The sequence below is a fragment of the Acromyrmex echinatior genome, chromosome 13 (genome assembly GCF_024713525.1).
Source record: "Acromyrmex echinatior isolate Ae372 chromosome 13, ASM2471352v2, whole genome shotgun sequence".
Taxonomy (NCBI): domain Eukaryota; kingdom Metazoa; phylum Arthropoda; class Insecta; order Hymenoptera; family Formicidae; genus Acromyrmex; species Acromyrmex echinatior.
In genome coordinates this window covers 5,858,550-5,875,208 of record NC_141864.1, presented here as the reverse complement: position 1 = coordinate 5,875,208, position 16,659 = coordinate 5,858,550, and the positions used below count along the sequence as shown (strand labels likewise).

Here is a 16,659-nt window from a genome sequence, read left to right as displayed (position 1 = left end):
GTATGTTATCCGTAATTCATTTCCGCAGAGAGAAATGCGAAGCTATGTCGTTTTCACAAATTTAAATTTTATTTAATCTTTGTAAACTTAAATGGACCAACATATCTTAATTAGCTTTACATCATTCGTCATTTTATTCTTTTGCTTGCTATACGTTTATAATAATTTTTAATTAAAAAAAAATTCATCGATTGTTTAAAGAAAGAAGCGGTCTTGTTTGAAAAAAATTTAAGATTTGATAGAAAAATAGATTTAGAAAAAAGAAGCATTGTATTATAGATAATAAATTTTATTATCCACAATTTCTTTCTCTTCTTTTCTCTTTTTAAAATTAATTTTTGTTATTATTATTTTCTATTAATTCTGTATATATTTCTTATAAATTTTGCTTTATCATTTATGTATTTAATTTTATATTTCCAGAGCTTAATAAACACCAATATTTATATATCTCTTTTTTCATCTTTCTTTTTTTTCTTTGCTACACAAAAAAATTTTTTAATATTGATTTTATATCTTGAAATAGTGCATTAAGAAAAAAACTGTATTTATGTTACATATGTTTTGTATTTGTATTTATATTTATATATGTTTTTACAGACGTATTGTGTTAAATAGTTCTTTTGATACGATGTTGTAACAATTTTTGCAAGGTATATTTCCGTTTAAATAACCAAATTCATTGATTTCATCTGAATTTGTTATACAAGTACATTTAAAATATCCGATTATCTTTCTCTCTAGAAAGTTTCGCTCGATCGAGCAACGATGTCGCAATCTCAGTGAATGACCGAAGAAATGCAAACTTAAGCATATCCTGTTAAAGCGAAATGTCACTTGTTTTCATATAGCGTGATGACTATTTCTGTCCATCCACATACATAAGTAAGAGTGGAATCGATTGGGCATCAGTGAAAGCGAAATTTATACACCGACTGGACCAGCATGAAGGAGAAAGGTCGGGAGATGAAAGTGTTCGCGTAGTCGGCTGATGGAGATGGAACTTGGGATCTATAGTGCCGGGGATGGTAGGGGCGATCACAGGGGAGCCCGCTGGCGAACTTTCACTCGTCGTTACACAGCCTCTGACACATATCTCATACAGGTCGCCTTATGTTTAACGCCACGTACGAAATGTAAGGCGTTAGTATAATGGAGATATATGTAAAAAAAAAGTCGGTCATAATGCGTAGTACTTGGACCACCACTGGACGAGAGAGGGAAAATGATATGTCATGATCGCAGCAACGATATTGGAACTCCTCATCAGTTGACCATCGGTGCGCGACGATATCGGCCGTTACACGGCGGGTTCATGTATCGATATCTGACAGTGGTGCAGTGATTTATAGGAATCATTTTGTTCCAATCATCCTTAGGCATCTTTAGGATATCATTTCGTTTCAATTTCTATTTCATTAGCCATTGATAGAAAAACATCTGATCACAAATGTCGTTCCGACACGTTCCATTCGAACTCATCATCGAGCTGTCATTTACAAGACATTCACATTTTTTAATTAGAAATCGATTCATTTAATTTACAAGACATTTACATTAATTAGAAATTGATTCATGCAATTATATTTATAAAATAACTGATATTAATTTATTATTAATTATTTCTACGGATAAAACAAAATTAAACCACGTGTCGCGAAAAAAAAAACAGTTAATATAGAGACAAGTTAAATAGCAAGTGACTAGCATTTTCGGAGAGATTATTTTCTATTCGCAAAAACGGTTAATAATTTTCGCTAAAATATTTGTAGAAAAGCGCTGAGGACATTTGTTATATTAAATTCAAAGTAATAAAATAATGTACAATGAGGACATTTGTTATATTAAATTTAAAGTAGTAAAATAACGTACGGCAGATGGATGGAGAGATCAATATAAAATAAAAGATGTCGCGTTGTCATTTATCGCTTCAATAATTTCAGATCGATCTCGATTAACTTATCCACTAGATATACGTAGTCATAGCGATTTTTTGCAACAATGTAACAGGCAATTTATATTCGAGAAAGGAAAGGTTTTTATATCATCAACTTTAATAATCATTTTTATATAAATGTTTTTCTATTGTTGATGACCCTATTGTTTGATGCAATTGAATCTAAACAAACGTTGGTAGTAACGTTGTAATTTGCAAGCAGTCTGATATTTCCATGTAGCGAATGTAAAGTTATGGATATTTTATTGCAACTTGAATGCTATTTTGATCGTTATTTTTTTGAGAATCCACTTGCGAGTTCACTTGCTTTAAATAGTTTTACGCGAATAAGCGAGACTCAATCCTCACAGTGTACATAGACATTACTTAGCTTCAGTCATAAAGCAATGAGGAAGTGAGGAGGAACGTTGAAATAGCGAAAGGGAGCGGGAGAGAAACGTCGTTCCAGCCATGAATTTCGGAGTCTCGGTGTTCCTATCAGTCTACGACGGGGAGTGCAACTGCATCCGCGGTTTCGTTGTGTCGGTTCTACGTAAATGTCCGCAGTGGTGCAGTGACATAAAGATCTATATTCTTCCTCATATACGTCTTTTTGTTATATTTTTTTTTTTGCACATGATCGTTAAGGATACCTTTCGTCACGTTTCTTTTTGAATTTATTTTTTTCCATCGCGTTATTTAAAAACATACGCTGCTTTTTGATTGATAACTTCCCGCGTGTTGCGTAGTCATTAACTGCGGGATACGTTGCATCGATCACCTATTGACGCAAACGTGACTTGCGTTTTATAACGGAAGATTACATATGTAGAAGGCTAATACTTAAAAAAAAAACGGAATAAAATAAACTGCAGCGATGCAATGTATTGATGAGTTGTAAATTAAATTGCGCACAGGATAGAATCTCTGATAGATTTCAAATATTTTCTAGATTTCTAGATGTATAAATACAAATTTTATATAAAAATCGTAAATTACATTGAAATTAATTAACGGATTAATATATTTAATAATTTATTATACAGAATTTTTAAAATAATATATTATCCTATATTCTATGCGCTACAATGATTCGCTCCCGTATTGCAAATAGATTTCTGTGGTGAAATTCGTGCGTGAAGTGTGAATAATGCTTTCGATCAGGACTTTCAGATATGTGATGCTGCATATCAGACGCATGGCCGGATTACGACACGTTATATGAATATTATACAATAGATTAGATTACTTTCTACGTAATATACTTTTACGTGACTTTTACGTGATATTGACCTCCTAATCGGGAACGAAAGCAATCACATAAACGTCCCTGACCTTACTTGCTCTTCTGATTTTTCTCTATTTACTTATAAGATAGAGATATTTGCGCGCATTTAAGAAAATATGATTGCTATTTGTTATACTTATCATCACATATACATCCGTTACAAAATCTTTCAATGTCTGTCAACTTGCAATTATAACCGAATGAAGAATTTGTAACAGTTTTTAACAGTTAATGTGTAGAAGAAAAATAGCATTTGATAAAATCAAATATGTGATTAGTCACAGTAAATAATCATCCGTTAATTCTGTCTTTTCAAATATAATCTTTGTAATTTGTTCACAGTTGTCTCATGAAAGTTGATTGATGAACGGCTTGTTTTAAAGCCTGGACCTGGAAGGAGTCTGCCTAATAAGAAAAGCAACAAGGCAGACTCGACTTTCGGTCTCTGTACAAATGAATACTCTTCTCTTTTCAGAGCCGGTTTTCTCCACTGCCATTTTCTCCACTATCATTTTCTAATTCTTGACATCGACATTTGGCTCTTCAGCAGAAAATCATCAATCTAATTTAAAAAATTGACTCTTACTTATGATACCTTGACAATTGATTATTAAATACACACTCGCTATTTTAATAGCGTATGTTCACAATTTTCGTAATTTAATCGACGCATGTATGTTTCATAAAAATTAATTGTTCATCCAAAATCTGTCGATCTTTAAAGCTCACAAGGAATAAATGCCGTCACCTCTTGTTATCGTCCGATAACAACGTTGGTTGGCGATGTATTCTCCTAAATCTGTTCCTCATCATGTAACGACACCGACTACGTATATTTTACGATGTCTGGTTGTTGTCACTATGATCGTCGCTGCGGCCACGTTTTTGCATGTTAACAATTATAGGCCCAGTAAGTTGAAATAATTAGTATGTAAAAATTATATGCGCCGATATATTTAGACTTGTGCTTCGTATAAGTTTTATATACTCTTAGTTTACTAAATAAGTTTAGATAATCTTTCAATTTTCTCTATTCGAACAGTAAAAGTACTAAAATATATTTTTATAATAACGTAAGAAACTGAATACATACAGAATTTTTATTAAGTAGCTGAATTATAATATTTATTAAAAATGACTTAAATCGTTTTTTAATGATAGGGATCAGCTTTGCTATGTGTTAGCGATAATTCGTAGTAATGTGCAAAGTGCATTTTTATTCTTTCTAATCTGCGCAACGACTCCGATGTGTATGCGCATCATTAACTTTTCTTTACTATATGGTACTTTCTATGTAGTTTGGACTTTCATCTCTACAGATTACCGGTTTGTATTTTTCCTCCGGTTGATGGAGGCAAGGAAAATTGCTTTCTTCGCTTCGAGTATAAAAATATTTTTTCTTTTCTTAGCTCTTTCTATCCTTCTTTTTCAGAACAAACATTCCTATCCTGCGATAGACCGTGTCATCACTTGGATTGGCCTATGATCTGTCGAGTGAAACTCACGTTAGAAGTCTTTCAATCGCTCAGCAAGTAAGTTAGAAATCACTTAGTTCTCTCTTATGAGAATATAATATTCGTATATTCATGATATAGGAAAAGATATAGGAAGATATAGGAAATCTTTGTTACGAACACTGGAAAAAAAGTGTGGTTGCATTAATTGAAATTCTAGTTGAAAATGAACAAACCAGAATTTTCTGATTGAATCTATTATAATATTAATTGAGATAACGAGAATACTAATTAACATTTCTGGTTTGTTAATTTTCAATCAGAAATTTTTCTCAACGAAACGTCAAAAGGCATATGATTCGTTTTGTTCTTTATGTGTTTATCAAATAACTAATTATCACAATGTCGATAATCAAAGGCGTTTTAATGATTTAATAAAGTATAATCGAACTATAATATTTTTGTCTTTTTATATTTTCTCTTATATTTCTCCCACAATTAAAAAAAATTTTTTAAAGGATTTTTTTGGAAAAAAATTTTTAATTAATCCTTAATTGTTTATTTTATATTTTTCTTTTTATATTTCTTAAAAAGAAATATAGTCGAGATAAATAGTTGTATATAATTTAATATTTGAAAAATAGAAAAAGCGCGACAAACAAATCAGAGAAGAAAGATTAAAAATTAAATAAGAATGCCTTGTAGGAAAATATTACGAAATATTGCGCAACATTGATTTTCTATAATTTTTGTCTTTATTTTGTAAAAAGATATTTTATTATAAATGATAGCACACATCTTTATTATATTAAGATTAACGTGAAGTTACATTAATTTATTTTCTCCAAATTTTTTATCGAGAAAAATATTTAAACAAATTCGAACAAAAAAATGAACTCAAAGGGAAAGTATCTTTATATGTATACCTAATAAAACACGTTTCAGATCGTAATCGCCTCACGCGAGGAAACTACGATCTATTTACGTGCGTTTCATGATATGATTACAGAGTTCCTTTTTGCGATTGCAACATTGCTGCATTGCATTGTAGCAATTTTTTCGTTGTTACGTTAACCAATGTAGCAATTATTTCAGCATAATGCTGCAAAAAAAAAAACAGTTTCAGGCTCGTCGATGTAATAACCGTTATGCAATTCTTAAGCGTTAACCGATGTAACGCGGAAGACTTTCGTGATCAATCGTACAATGTCTGTCGAAACTGACATGCAAAACAAATCGCGTTAGGCACAGGACTGTGTATTTCTATCAAGAAGATTAAATTGGCATACGGTACCTCATATCTATTATCTGATAAGCGCAAAGTTAAAGGATAAGTGTACAGTCTTTGCAAAAAGTGACTGAAATTGAAAATTTATACTTTTCATATAAAAATAAATAAAATTAGATATGAATCAATCTTTAATAAGATTATTTAAATTTAAATTTAAATTTTACTTTTTCTAAAAAATTTTGCTAAAAAATACATGTAATAATATATCTATAAATAAATGACGTATTTGCTCTGATAATAAATACGTTCACTTTATTCCATCAAATCATACAAATCATGCAAATAGTCCATATAATGCTTTATTCAATTGAAACATTGTGAAACATTAGATTGTTTTTCTTTAATTGCAATTATGATTTATTTTCGTTTTTAAACATTTTTAAAAAATCGATCAAATCTGTACAAAACAAATAGATAAGAAGCTTTTAGAAATTTTATTTCGCTAATTTGTTTTTATGCATTGATAAGAGATATACATAACAATTTGATTTATTCCGTAGATGTATGGTATGTCTAAAAAACAGATATAATTGTTACATAAAATATACATAAATACATGTTTTACGTACATGATTATATGACAGTTATATTCGATGTTTGCTTGATATATATGCTTTAGGCATCAGAATTATGACTTTACGACATTTCTTATAGATCATGTGGTGACTGTCCGTTGAATCAGACGGCTTGCTTAGCCAATCATTGCATTTCCGCGGATGGACAGAGACGAGGTATACTTACGGCCAATCGTCAAATGCCAGGACCTAGTATTCAGGTACGACCTCAATGTTCAACCACCGATCAATAGTCTGAGTGCATCACTTATCACCGGGAATTCAACAAAGTTTACTGTAAAAGCGCAATTTGCTTACAATATCGCTCACCACTTTTCTACACTTTCCCTCTCTTCTTAATTAAAACATATTCTATAACTTATTCGCAAATTAATAAATAATTGAAAGTAGGAGATACAAAGTTATTATATTTTAATGCTTCAGTGGATGCGCATTAAGCGAATTTTCCATATTGTTTTGCTATTTTTATGATCTAAGACATGGAAAATTTCATACAAAAAAAATAGTTTTTTGTTAAAGGATTAAAAAAATTATCTATATACAGATCTGAAAATAATTTTTGACTAAACTATCAAAATAATCATATAGGACGTGTTCAAACTCGTTGTTAAAATGTTAAAACTTTTTGTAATAAATTAAATTTACTAAATATACGTGGCTTAAATATACAATATATGTATAAATAAAAGAGCAAAAAAGCCACACTCCAGATGTCGTTAATGGAAGTCATATATTTAAAAATTACTTATTTAATTATTTTACATACTAAAGATGGTCACATCTTGGCCGAAACGTTTATGTTTATTTATGTTAACTTGATGAATTTTTAAATATATGATTTTCGCTAACGATATCCGCTGTGTGACTTTTTTGCTCTTTTACTTATATTTTTGTAACAAAGTTTATACTTAAATTTTCTACGTAATTATTTTGATAGTCGAAAGTTATTTTCATCAGATCTAAATCACGTAAATTTATAGATTCTTTAATAAATCATTCTTTTTATAGAATTTGGTATAATAAAAATAAATATTATCAGTTTGAATATTATCATCAATAACTAAATCTATAATTAGTTATTAATTAAACTCATGAATAATTTATTTTGAATTTTACATCAAAAATCGAGATATTAAATTAATTGGTAGATATTATTAAATTGATTGGTAATATACGATTAATTTTACAATAAGAACGTCTTTTTACTATTATCATATTTAGGCTATAATTTTAAAGAAATATTGAGTTGATTATAGGTATATATATAATTAGATTCATATACAGAGTCATGCATCAGTTATAGGATGGCTTCGTCAACATCAATATGCCTTCATTTGCAATCAGTAATTCGCAATGAAAGTGGATGTTCTATCTCATAGTAAAATTAAATGTCGTGTGATGATTGAGACACGTACTCAATACTCTTGGTAATTAATTACACCGCATGAATAATAATCTTGTGCACGTGCCTTATTTAATTGAGTGAAAACTTTGAAGTGAAGCGAATTTTGCTAGGTATCTGATTGCTCTTCCTCGGCCGCAAATATTTCGAAGCTTTAGAAATGTTGATTGAAATTAAGTATCTTTTCTCGGGATCAAGTGATAATTACTTCTTTTAACAGCTTTTAATAAATCTTTTATGATATTTTATATGATACACTTTAATATACTTTTAATACCTTTATTTCTGACGAAGGAAAAAGATCAATATATCAGCATCCATGCATTCATATTTAAAATCTGATATTTGAATTTAAAAGCATTTAAAAAAGGAAATAAATGTTATGTTTCTCAAAATAAATTTAAATTTCAGTGTTCGAATATTAAAAAACATGTAAAATTAAAAGAAAAACAAAATTTTTTAATATAAATATAGATGAAGTTTTTAATAGATTAGTTATACAGTAAGAACAATTTTACTAAAAGATATTAAATTTTATTGCAGATCTAAAAATAATTTTGTTGGAAACTCAAAACTAATTGTTAAAATATTAAAATGTTTTGCAGCATTGCCAATCATACTTCAGATTCTCTTACATAAATTATTTGGATAATCCAACAAAATTAATTTCAGATCTGTATGCAGCAAAATTTTATATCTTACAGTAAAATCATTATTTCCATGTATATATACATTTAACGTATTTATATCATTGTAACAATGATTTAAAATAAAAAAAAGAAACAATATATAAGATAATTACAAAACACATTTATATTATATATTTGTTACAAAATACATTTATATCATGTATTATATATTGTATTACATATCTTCGTGTTGCGATTAAATGATTAAGTTTATAATTGCGTATTCTTTAATTCAATACAAAACTATCTTTTTAAATCATCAATATCTTTTTAAATATCAATTTAATTAATTTCTCAATGTGCATTACTATGCGATTGTTAGGAAATTTCTTTTATGCAATTATTTTATTCTGCATGATGTCGGCACAATCTTAATTAATGTCACAGTAAACATATCTAAACTTTCTTACAAGTTTACATTTTTACAGGTTTGTGAAAACGATATCCTAGTGGTGGATGTGATAAATCGTCTTCCTGGTAAAGCAGCTGCGGTGCATTGGCGAGGACAAACGCAAATGGAAATGCCTTACATGGATGGCACTCCGTTGGTCACACAATGTCCAATACCAAGTTACACCACTTTCCAATATAAATTTCGTGCTTCCATACCCGGCACACATCTCTGGCATGCACATGCAGGTTGCTAGCTAATTGTTATTTATGTTAAATATTTTATGAATCGCGATCAAAAAATATTTACAAAATTAATATATAATTAAAATTTATATACTTTGCAAATATTGCTATTGAATTAAACTACTAATTAATATAATTATTTAATAATAAATTAAAGCTAAGTTTATTTATAAAAATATATTTTCTCGAGTTTTAATTATCTTTAAAGTTATTTATAAATTAATTCAAAATTAATTTCAAAATGTTTTTATTTTTAAGTTTTACATTAAATGTAATTATATAATAATGGATTTAATGATTCGTGCAGATATTCATGATACGATTCGTGAGTTGTTTTAGATTAAATATAATCATATAATAATGGATTTAATGATTCGTGATATTGATACTAACTTTATCTTATCAATTTATCTTTGATTATTAATTATTAATTATGATTTTAAAAAAGATTGTTTGACTGTGTGTGTGTGTGTGTGTGTGTGTGTGTGTGTGTATATGTGTGTGTGTGTGTGTGTGACCTGTTTTTTGAAAAAAAATATTTTCAGGAGCCGATGTCACGGATGGCATTATTGGATCATTGATCGTGAGACAAGCGGACCTTCGAGAACCTCATCGCGCCCTTTACGACATCGACGATCCTAATCACGTGGTCTTGGTGACCCAATGGCAACATTCGCTTCCGGAAGTACCGTTTAATCAGGAATATTTAAAACCGGTTCTTTTAATCAATGGGAAAGGTCGTCAACCCAATGGACCCGCAGTTCCTTTTAGCACATTCACGGTCATTCCAGGACGACGTCATAGATTTCGTGTCGCTAATGCCGGAGGCGCTGGTGCATGCCCGGTGACGCTTTTCATCGATGGCCATTCGCTTCTCTTGATCGCGCTTGACGGGCATCCCATAGAGCCACGACAAGTCACATCGATTACTCTAGCTAAAGGTTGGAGTTTCGTTTAATTTCTTTGTAATTGGATTTCTGTGCAATCCATCAATGCAACATGTCGACATGCTACATAAAAAGAGTAATTTTGTTCAAATATTTAGCAAAATAATTATGTAGAAAGCTTAAGCTGCTTGCTAGAATGATTGCGTAGCAGAGAAAGCAGCTTTGCAATTTGTTGTAAAATTCTTTAATATGATTGGTTTATGTATTTAGACTCAGTGAGGAACTAAGGGCAAGATCAAGCATATTAAAGAACTTTACGACAGTTGCAAAACTGCTTTCTCTGCCAGACACAGCCAATATTAAAACTTTCTGCAGCGTTGTCAACGCTTAAGCATTCTACATAATTATTTTGATGGTCTAACAAAATTATTTTTAAAACAAAATTATTTAGATAAATCTTTAGATATTCTATCATTTTTTCTGTACATTGAAAAAAAATTTCTTAAATCTAAGTAATATCTTCTTGAATAGTACTAAGTAAATACTTCCTTGTTGCAAATAAATGTTTACTAAACTTAAATATATATTATTTGATTTAAATATTATTTTCCTTTTTTAATAAATGTTTATTTGCAGTAAAGAAATGTTTTTAAGAAATGTTTAATTATTTAAGAAAATATTATTTAGATTTAGAAAATTTTTTTTTCAGTGTTTAATGATTTTTTGATATTATCAGGAAAATTGAATACGTTTGATCGAAATACCTCCACAATTTACATGCTTCATATTTTTTGCATTAAGAAATTGATTGGGTAAGACTATAGAAATATTAGACACAGAAACAGTAAAAACATCTTGCAAAAAGTCTAGCAAGTTATCGATTCTTCAGTTGTAATTCACATAGCAAGTGATAACATTTATTTTCTTAAACGCTTCCACTTTCAAATGTATCGGATCTTAAGTAGCACATTGGCTCGTACGTTCTCTATGTTTATCCTTTGAGATTTACAAGAAAGTTAGGATATTCAATACTATAAGATTGATAGCCCTAACTTTATCGTTGCTCAAAGTAAAACTTTATTTCCCGATTTCTCACGATTTTCATCAAATACGCTGAGACTGATGAATAGTCTTCAATATTCGTTAAAGGTGAAAGAGCGGACTTCGTCCTCAAAGCGAGCAAACGCATCGGATCCTACTGGATGAATGTGCACACAGCGAAAGAATGTGGAACGAACACGATAAATGGCGCAGCGATGCTCAACTACAAAGGCAATTCGGAAAATCCTGCAGCAACGGCGGAAGCTATCGATCAGCGTGATATTGATGAGATAGGATCAAACCGGATGGCCGTAACGACGAATCCTGCCGAGAAATGTAGCGATCGAGAGAATTTATGCGCTATGAATATTCGAAGTATCCATAAAATTCCGCAGAGCCTGACTAAACCCGGGACGGACGTGACACTATATCTGCCGATTAACTACAAGATGCAAGCGACGGAACTGATAGGTGCGTAAAAAATTAATAGGAGCCCCTAATGGGAGTGAAAGTGCGAATTAAGATGCAATCGGGATGTAATTGCACGGGGCATTAATTAACGCGGGCAGGCTTGGATAAAAATTCTACCTAAGTTTCACCGCTTTTTTCATTCATCATATTAATCATATTATATTCAAATCCGAGTTATTAAAATTTTGCCGAGCATACTTCGTATGTAATAGCGTATCTCGGTTAGAAAGTACTTTCACCATTATGAAATATTATTTTTTTTATAATCACAGAACTTCTTTTCGATTAATTTTTTGATGGATTGAGAATTTATTTATTCTCAGATTTAATGTTATATATATATAAAACATTAAATCATTAAATGATTAAGCCAGTTATATACATATAATTTTATACTTTTTAAGGTTAATGTAAAAAATTACATTATTATTAAAAATTCAAGATAAATTAAATTTAAGAAAAATACAAATATATAAACATATATCATTCTTAAATTTCGGCCAATTTGATTGAAATAAAAAAAATGTTACGCGATTTTATTAGCTTAAGTATGTTATGAAAATATTAAATAAAGAGGATAAAGAAGCTGCGATGTAGGATAAGCTGATATAATTTCGAAAATTCTAAAATAAAAATTGAATACAATTTTCGAGGTTCAAGTTTTGCAATCCTGATCTTATTGTGTGGAGAATACTAAAAGATATCAAACAGAAAAAAACCAAACCAAAACTAAAAGATTGGATTTTATGTCGTTCAAGATCGTATTATCTTGTTTATTAAACATTTATTCTCATAACCATTACTAACAAGGCACTGATAGTGACACTATATTTTCATTAAGCTCTAGAGAACGAAGATTTATTTTTTTTAATCTTACAGCTGTTCCTAAAGATTTGTCATAATTCATTATTTTATTATATTTCTTATCTCAAAATATAGTACTATTTCAATATCACTAGTGGTTTTCTCCCGTCTTGTAAAGATTAATCTCTTTACAAATGTCGTAATAGTCATCCGCACAATCATTACTTTTCACATGGAGAAGAAATTTCCTAACGCTCGCTTCGCAGTGCACATTGAAAAAACGGTGTGTAATTAAATTAATAAAAAGACTATATGGATAACTTTAAATTAAAAAAGAGAAAGAGAGAGAGAGAGAGAGAGCAATATGCGATATAAAATTATTGATTATTTAATCACAACGCGAACATCTTTCGTCTTTTTCAGGTAACAGTGGGACGGAGACACGAGTGTTGAATGTGAACAACGTCACTTTCACATTTCCGCCGTCACCGCTGTTGACCCAAGACGTGTCTCCGGGGATGTTGTGCACCAACAACGATAACAACGAGGATGATCTCAATGAGAGCAACGAGACCATGTCGCGACGCCGATGTCGTCAGGTCGGCGACGTCGGCGCGAGTGACATATGCGAGTGCGTACACGTGCGCCACGTGCCTCTTGGAGCAATTGTCGAGATTATTCTCTTGGACCAAGGTAATCAGTCTCATTCGAATGTGATTAAAACGCAAATGCGATTAGCTCACGTATACATTCATCTCGTGTACATTTCTGATTAATTTGAGTTGTCTGCGTTTTTCACTTTCTCCTCCGTTTCCATTCAATCGAAATCTTCATGTTCGTCCAGACTTTATGTGTAGAAAGCCTAAAGAAAGACACAGGCAAAGACAGATTTTTCACACTCACAATTTTATGAGAGGCCTAAAGAGTTTTCTTTAATTTTCTTCCTTTTTTCGGTATATACTTGTCTTCAATGATAAAAATATACCTAGATAACATAAAATATTCTACGAACATCTTTAAAAATACAAATAATCTCGGAATATTTTATATATTTTTAATAAAAAGGACATTTCTAGGAAGTTCTTCAGAATATTCATAAAGTTAATTAATTGCACACTGCACATGTGCAGTTCATTAATTGCTATCAACTAACTGCTTTAAACTGCTACGTACTAAACTTACACAAACAAGATCAAACCCACGTATAAAGAGACGTAGAATATTTTGTAGAAGATTACATAAAATATTCTATAATTTTTCATAGAATATTTACAGTTGTGTCCTTTGAATATATCATCTATATTACGGTATTTTAATATACATCTTTATAACATATAAATATATTTTTAATATATAATGTATGTATTTCAGAACGTTTTTTAATTTTGCATGCTATTTAGTTACATTAAACTATATATAATTAAATAATATTCTATATTCAACAATATTATATGATTTGGAAAATTTGAAAAGATACAAAAAAAGATCAAAATAATTTAAATACATTTTTAACTCTTAGCATTTTATGATTAGAGATAAGAAAAGAATTCTTACATTATCAAATATTCGTAATATTAAATATAACGTAATATTGAACTTTAGAATCTTTAATCAAGACATGCAAATTAATACGGAATGTGATAAGGTTACTGCAGGAACTCGTTATTACGCTATTCGTTTTGAAGGCGTACGGTCTTCTGTGTAATACAGTGTTGTACAGCGTAACTCATTAGTTTAATTATTACATAGTCCCTCTAAGCACATGCTTGAGGATAATCTTACAAAATGAGTAAAGCAGCACGTGAGAGAACATTAGCAGCATAATAGAATTTACGTTTGACCCCGATATTTTGTATTGGCTGCGAAAGTTAAAGTTATTGATGAAGGCTCTCATCATCATAAATCACTTTTGATGAAGGAGGTATATATTATTCGCTTGAAAAACAATATTTGACGCGTCATCACGATTTCTTTTAAGACAATTGCGACAGCCGAGAGAAGTCCCGCGACTTCCGATAACATCACGTGGAACGATTGGTCTCTTTCATAAAGCTTCGCAATTACACGAAACTAATTTCAGCATCAACTATCGGTTCGCGACATTTCTCGTGAAATTATCTTTATTCACTGTTCAAAGATCATTTTTGCACGATGTTTTTTTTATGGATTTTCTGTTAGACCTGTTCATATTATAAACATGTAATTTTTATATAATTTAGTATTTTTTGTAATTTAGTAATTTTATAATTTATATAAGTCAGTTGTATTTATATACTTATAATATTATACATTCAGTGTGTGTGTGTGTGTATCATAATATAGTTTGACATCATAAAATAATTCAATATTATTAAAATAATTTTAACTAAAGTCACGAATAATAATAATAATAATAATAATAATAATTCGGCAATGATCTTTTTGCTACGAGAAATTATATTCAATTATAAAGTTATATTATTGTTATAGGTTAATTTATTATTTTGTTATAGGCGGTTTGGACGATCTAGTTTATCATTTACACGGCTATAGTTTTTACGTGGTGGGCGCCCGACAATTTGGGCGAAGTGTATCACTGCAAGAGCTGAAAAAACTCGATGAAAAAAACCAACTGTTCTCGCGGAATCTTGATTGTGCATTAATCAAGGATACCATCGTCGTACCTAAGTTTGGTGCTGTGGCACTGCGATTTAAAGCCGACAATCCAGGTAAACCGTTTCTTATTAAACTGATACAAATACTTAATGTACAAAATCTCTATTCAAATTCAATTAATTTGATAACTTTATTTAACACATTGAAAATAATTCTACTATTAAAATATACGAAGATATTAGCAATTGATGGGATTATATTAGCGATTAGAAATGAAGAGTTTCTCGTAAACTGAATTTCACTGTATAATAAATAGCAAAACTTTTGACTTTAAGTTCAAAGTTTACCTTAAAACCGTTAATCATTTTATTTTTTTTCTCGTTTATATTAGATTTACAGAACAGAATATTAAAAATATATGTATATAATACAAGTAATTTTATGATACAGTAATAATACTAAAATAACTTTTTACTAATCGAAAAAAAAAGAAAATTATTAAATTGACATCTTTCAGTTTTTAACTGTCATCGGCGATTTTGCTATTAATAGTTAATAGTTAATAATTAAGATATCTATGCCGGTATTCGTAGTCAGATCTTATATTCAAAACCGTCTTAAGTACAGTCTTAAGAAGTCACGAACCAATCAGAGGGTCGTATTAGCATTTTAAGACATTATTTAAGACAGTCTTGAAGAAGGGACTATGAATACCACCCATAATTTTAATTAAAAAACTGACCTAATAAAACTATCAACTTATCAACTTGATAAAACTCTTATCTTTCGCAGGTTATTGGATGTTGCGGGATGAACACGCGACCGATTGGACTCGTGGTTTAGATGTTATCTTGCAAGTTGGAGAACTTAGCGACATGGTGACGCCGCCACAGGACTTTCCAAAATGTGGATCCTTCGTTGGACCTGATTATTTCCTTATATAGACTGCTTAATCGTTAAAAAATGTAATTGTATATAATTGTATATAATAATAGGGCTTTGAATAGAAAAAGTATTTTTATTGTTAAATAAACTTTACGAATTTTTATAAATAAATATTCATGTTCGCTAATCGTTTGGAAATTATCGACCACTATTTTTCTTGAAAATCCGATTATCCGAGAAAATTTTAATTGAATGCCAATTTCTTTACAGCTTCTCCATTTTCAACTTCAAGAAACTTTAACGATATATTGATTTATAATTTAAATTATAATTTAATTATTAATCAACTATTTCAGAGAATGTGCAATTTAACATATAGCGCAACTTCGTATAATTTTCAACTTTTAATAACTGACTTAAATAATAACGTATCATCATGATGAATCCCAGAACTGAGCATCATATAACTAGTCGGAATGGATTCCGACTGCATTTATTCCGTTTTTTTACTCCTTAAATTCTTTGGAATAGAATCTCACAGTTAAGAATAAACATTGAGCCATTCTTGGAAAAAAGACTCAATCAATTATCAATTTTTAAGAGTGAGATTTCATTTTTCAGAATTTATTTCTAAAAATTTTAGAGAGTAGAAAATAATAGAAATCTAAAGAATATAATTGAATAATTTCGACCGTAATCCACTCA

General features: G+C 30.0%; 1 protein-coding gene and 1 long non-coding RNA gene across 8 annotated transcripts in view; one reads left to right on the top strand and one right to left on the bottom strand.

Annotated features, from left to right (window-relative positions):
* Positions 1-16,659, bottom strand: part of LOC147907548 (uncharacterized) — a 217,463-nt gene that overhangs the window by 8,194 nt on the left and 192,610 nt on the right. The window lies entirely within an intron of this gene.
* On the top strand, positions 1,248-16,141 carry LOC105150880 (multicopper oxidase 3). 5 transcript variants are annotated; one of them, XM_011064243.2, is made up of 10 exons: positions 1,248-1,336; positions 3,949-4,134; positions 4,657-4,756; positions 6,624-6,744; positions 9,064-9,274; positions 9,817-10,212; positions 11,308-11,670; positions 12,898-13,167; positions 14,967-15,182; positions 15,862-16,141. In XM_011064243.2, the coding sequence occupies exons 2-10, from the start codon at positions 4,008-4,010 to the stop codon at positions 16,011-16,013; spliced, it is 1,956 nt and encodes a 651-aa protein (XP_011062545.2). In that variant the 5' UTR covers positions 1,248-1,336; positions 3,949-4,007; the 3' UTR covers positions 16,014-16,141. The 5 variants fall into 5 exon arrangements, with proteins under 5 accessions (XP_011062545.2, XP_087269019.1, XP_087269021.1 ...); XM_087412893.1 differs by having other exon boundaries at positions 1,256-1,336; positions 3,700-4,134; XM_087412895.1 differs by lacking the exon at positions 1,248-1,336 and adding an exon at positions 2,081-2,505.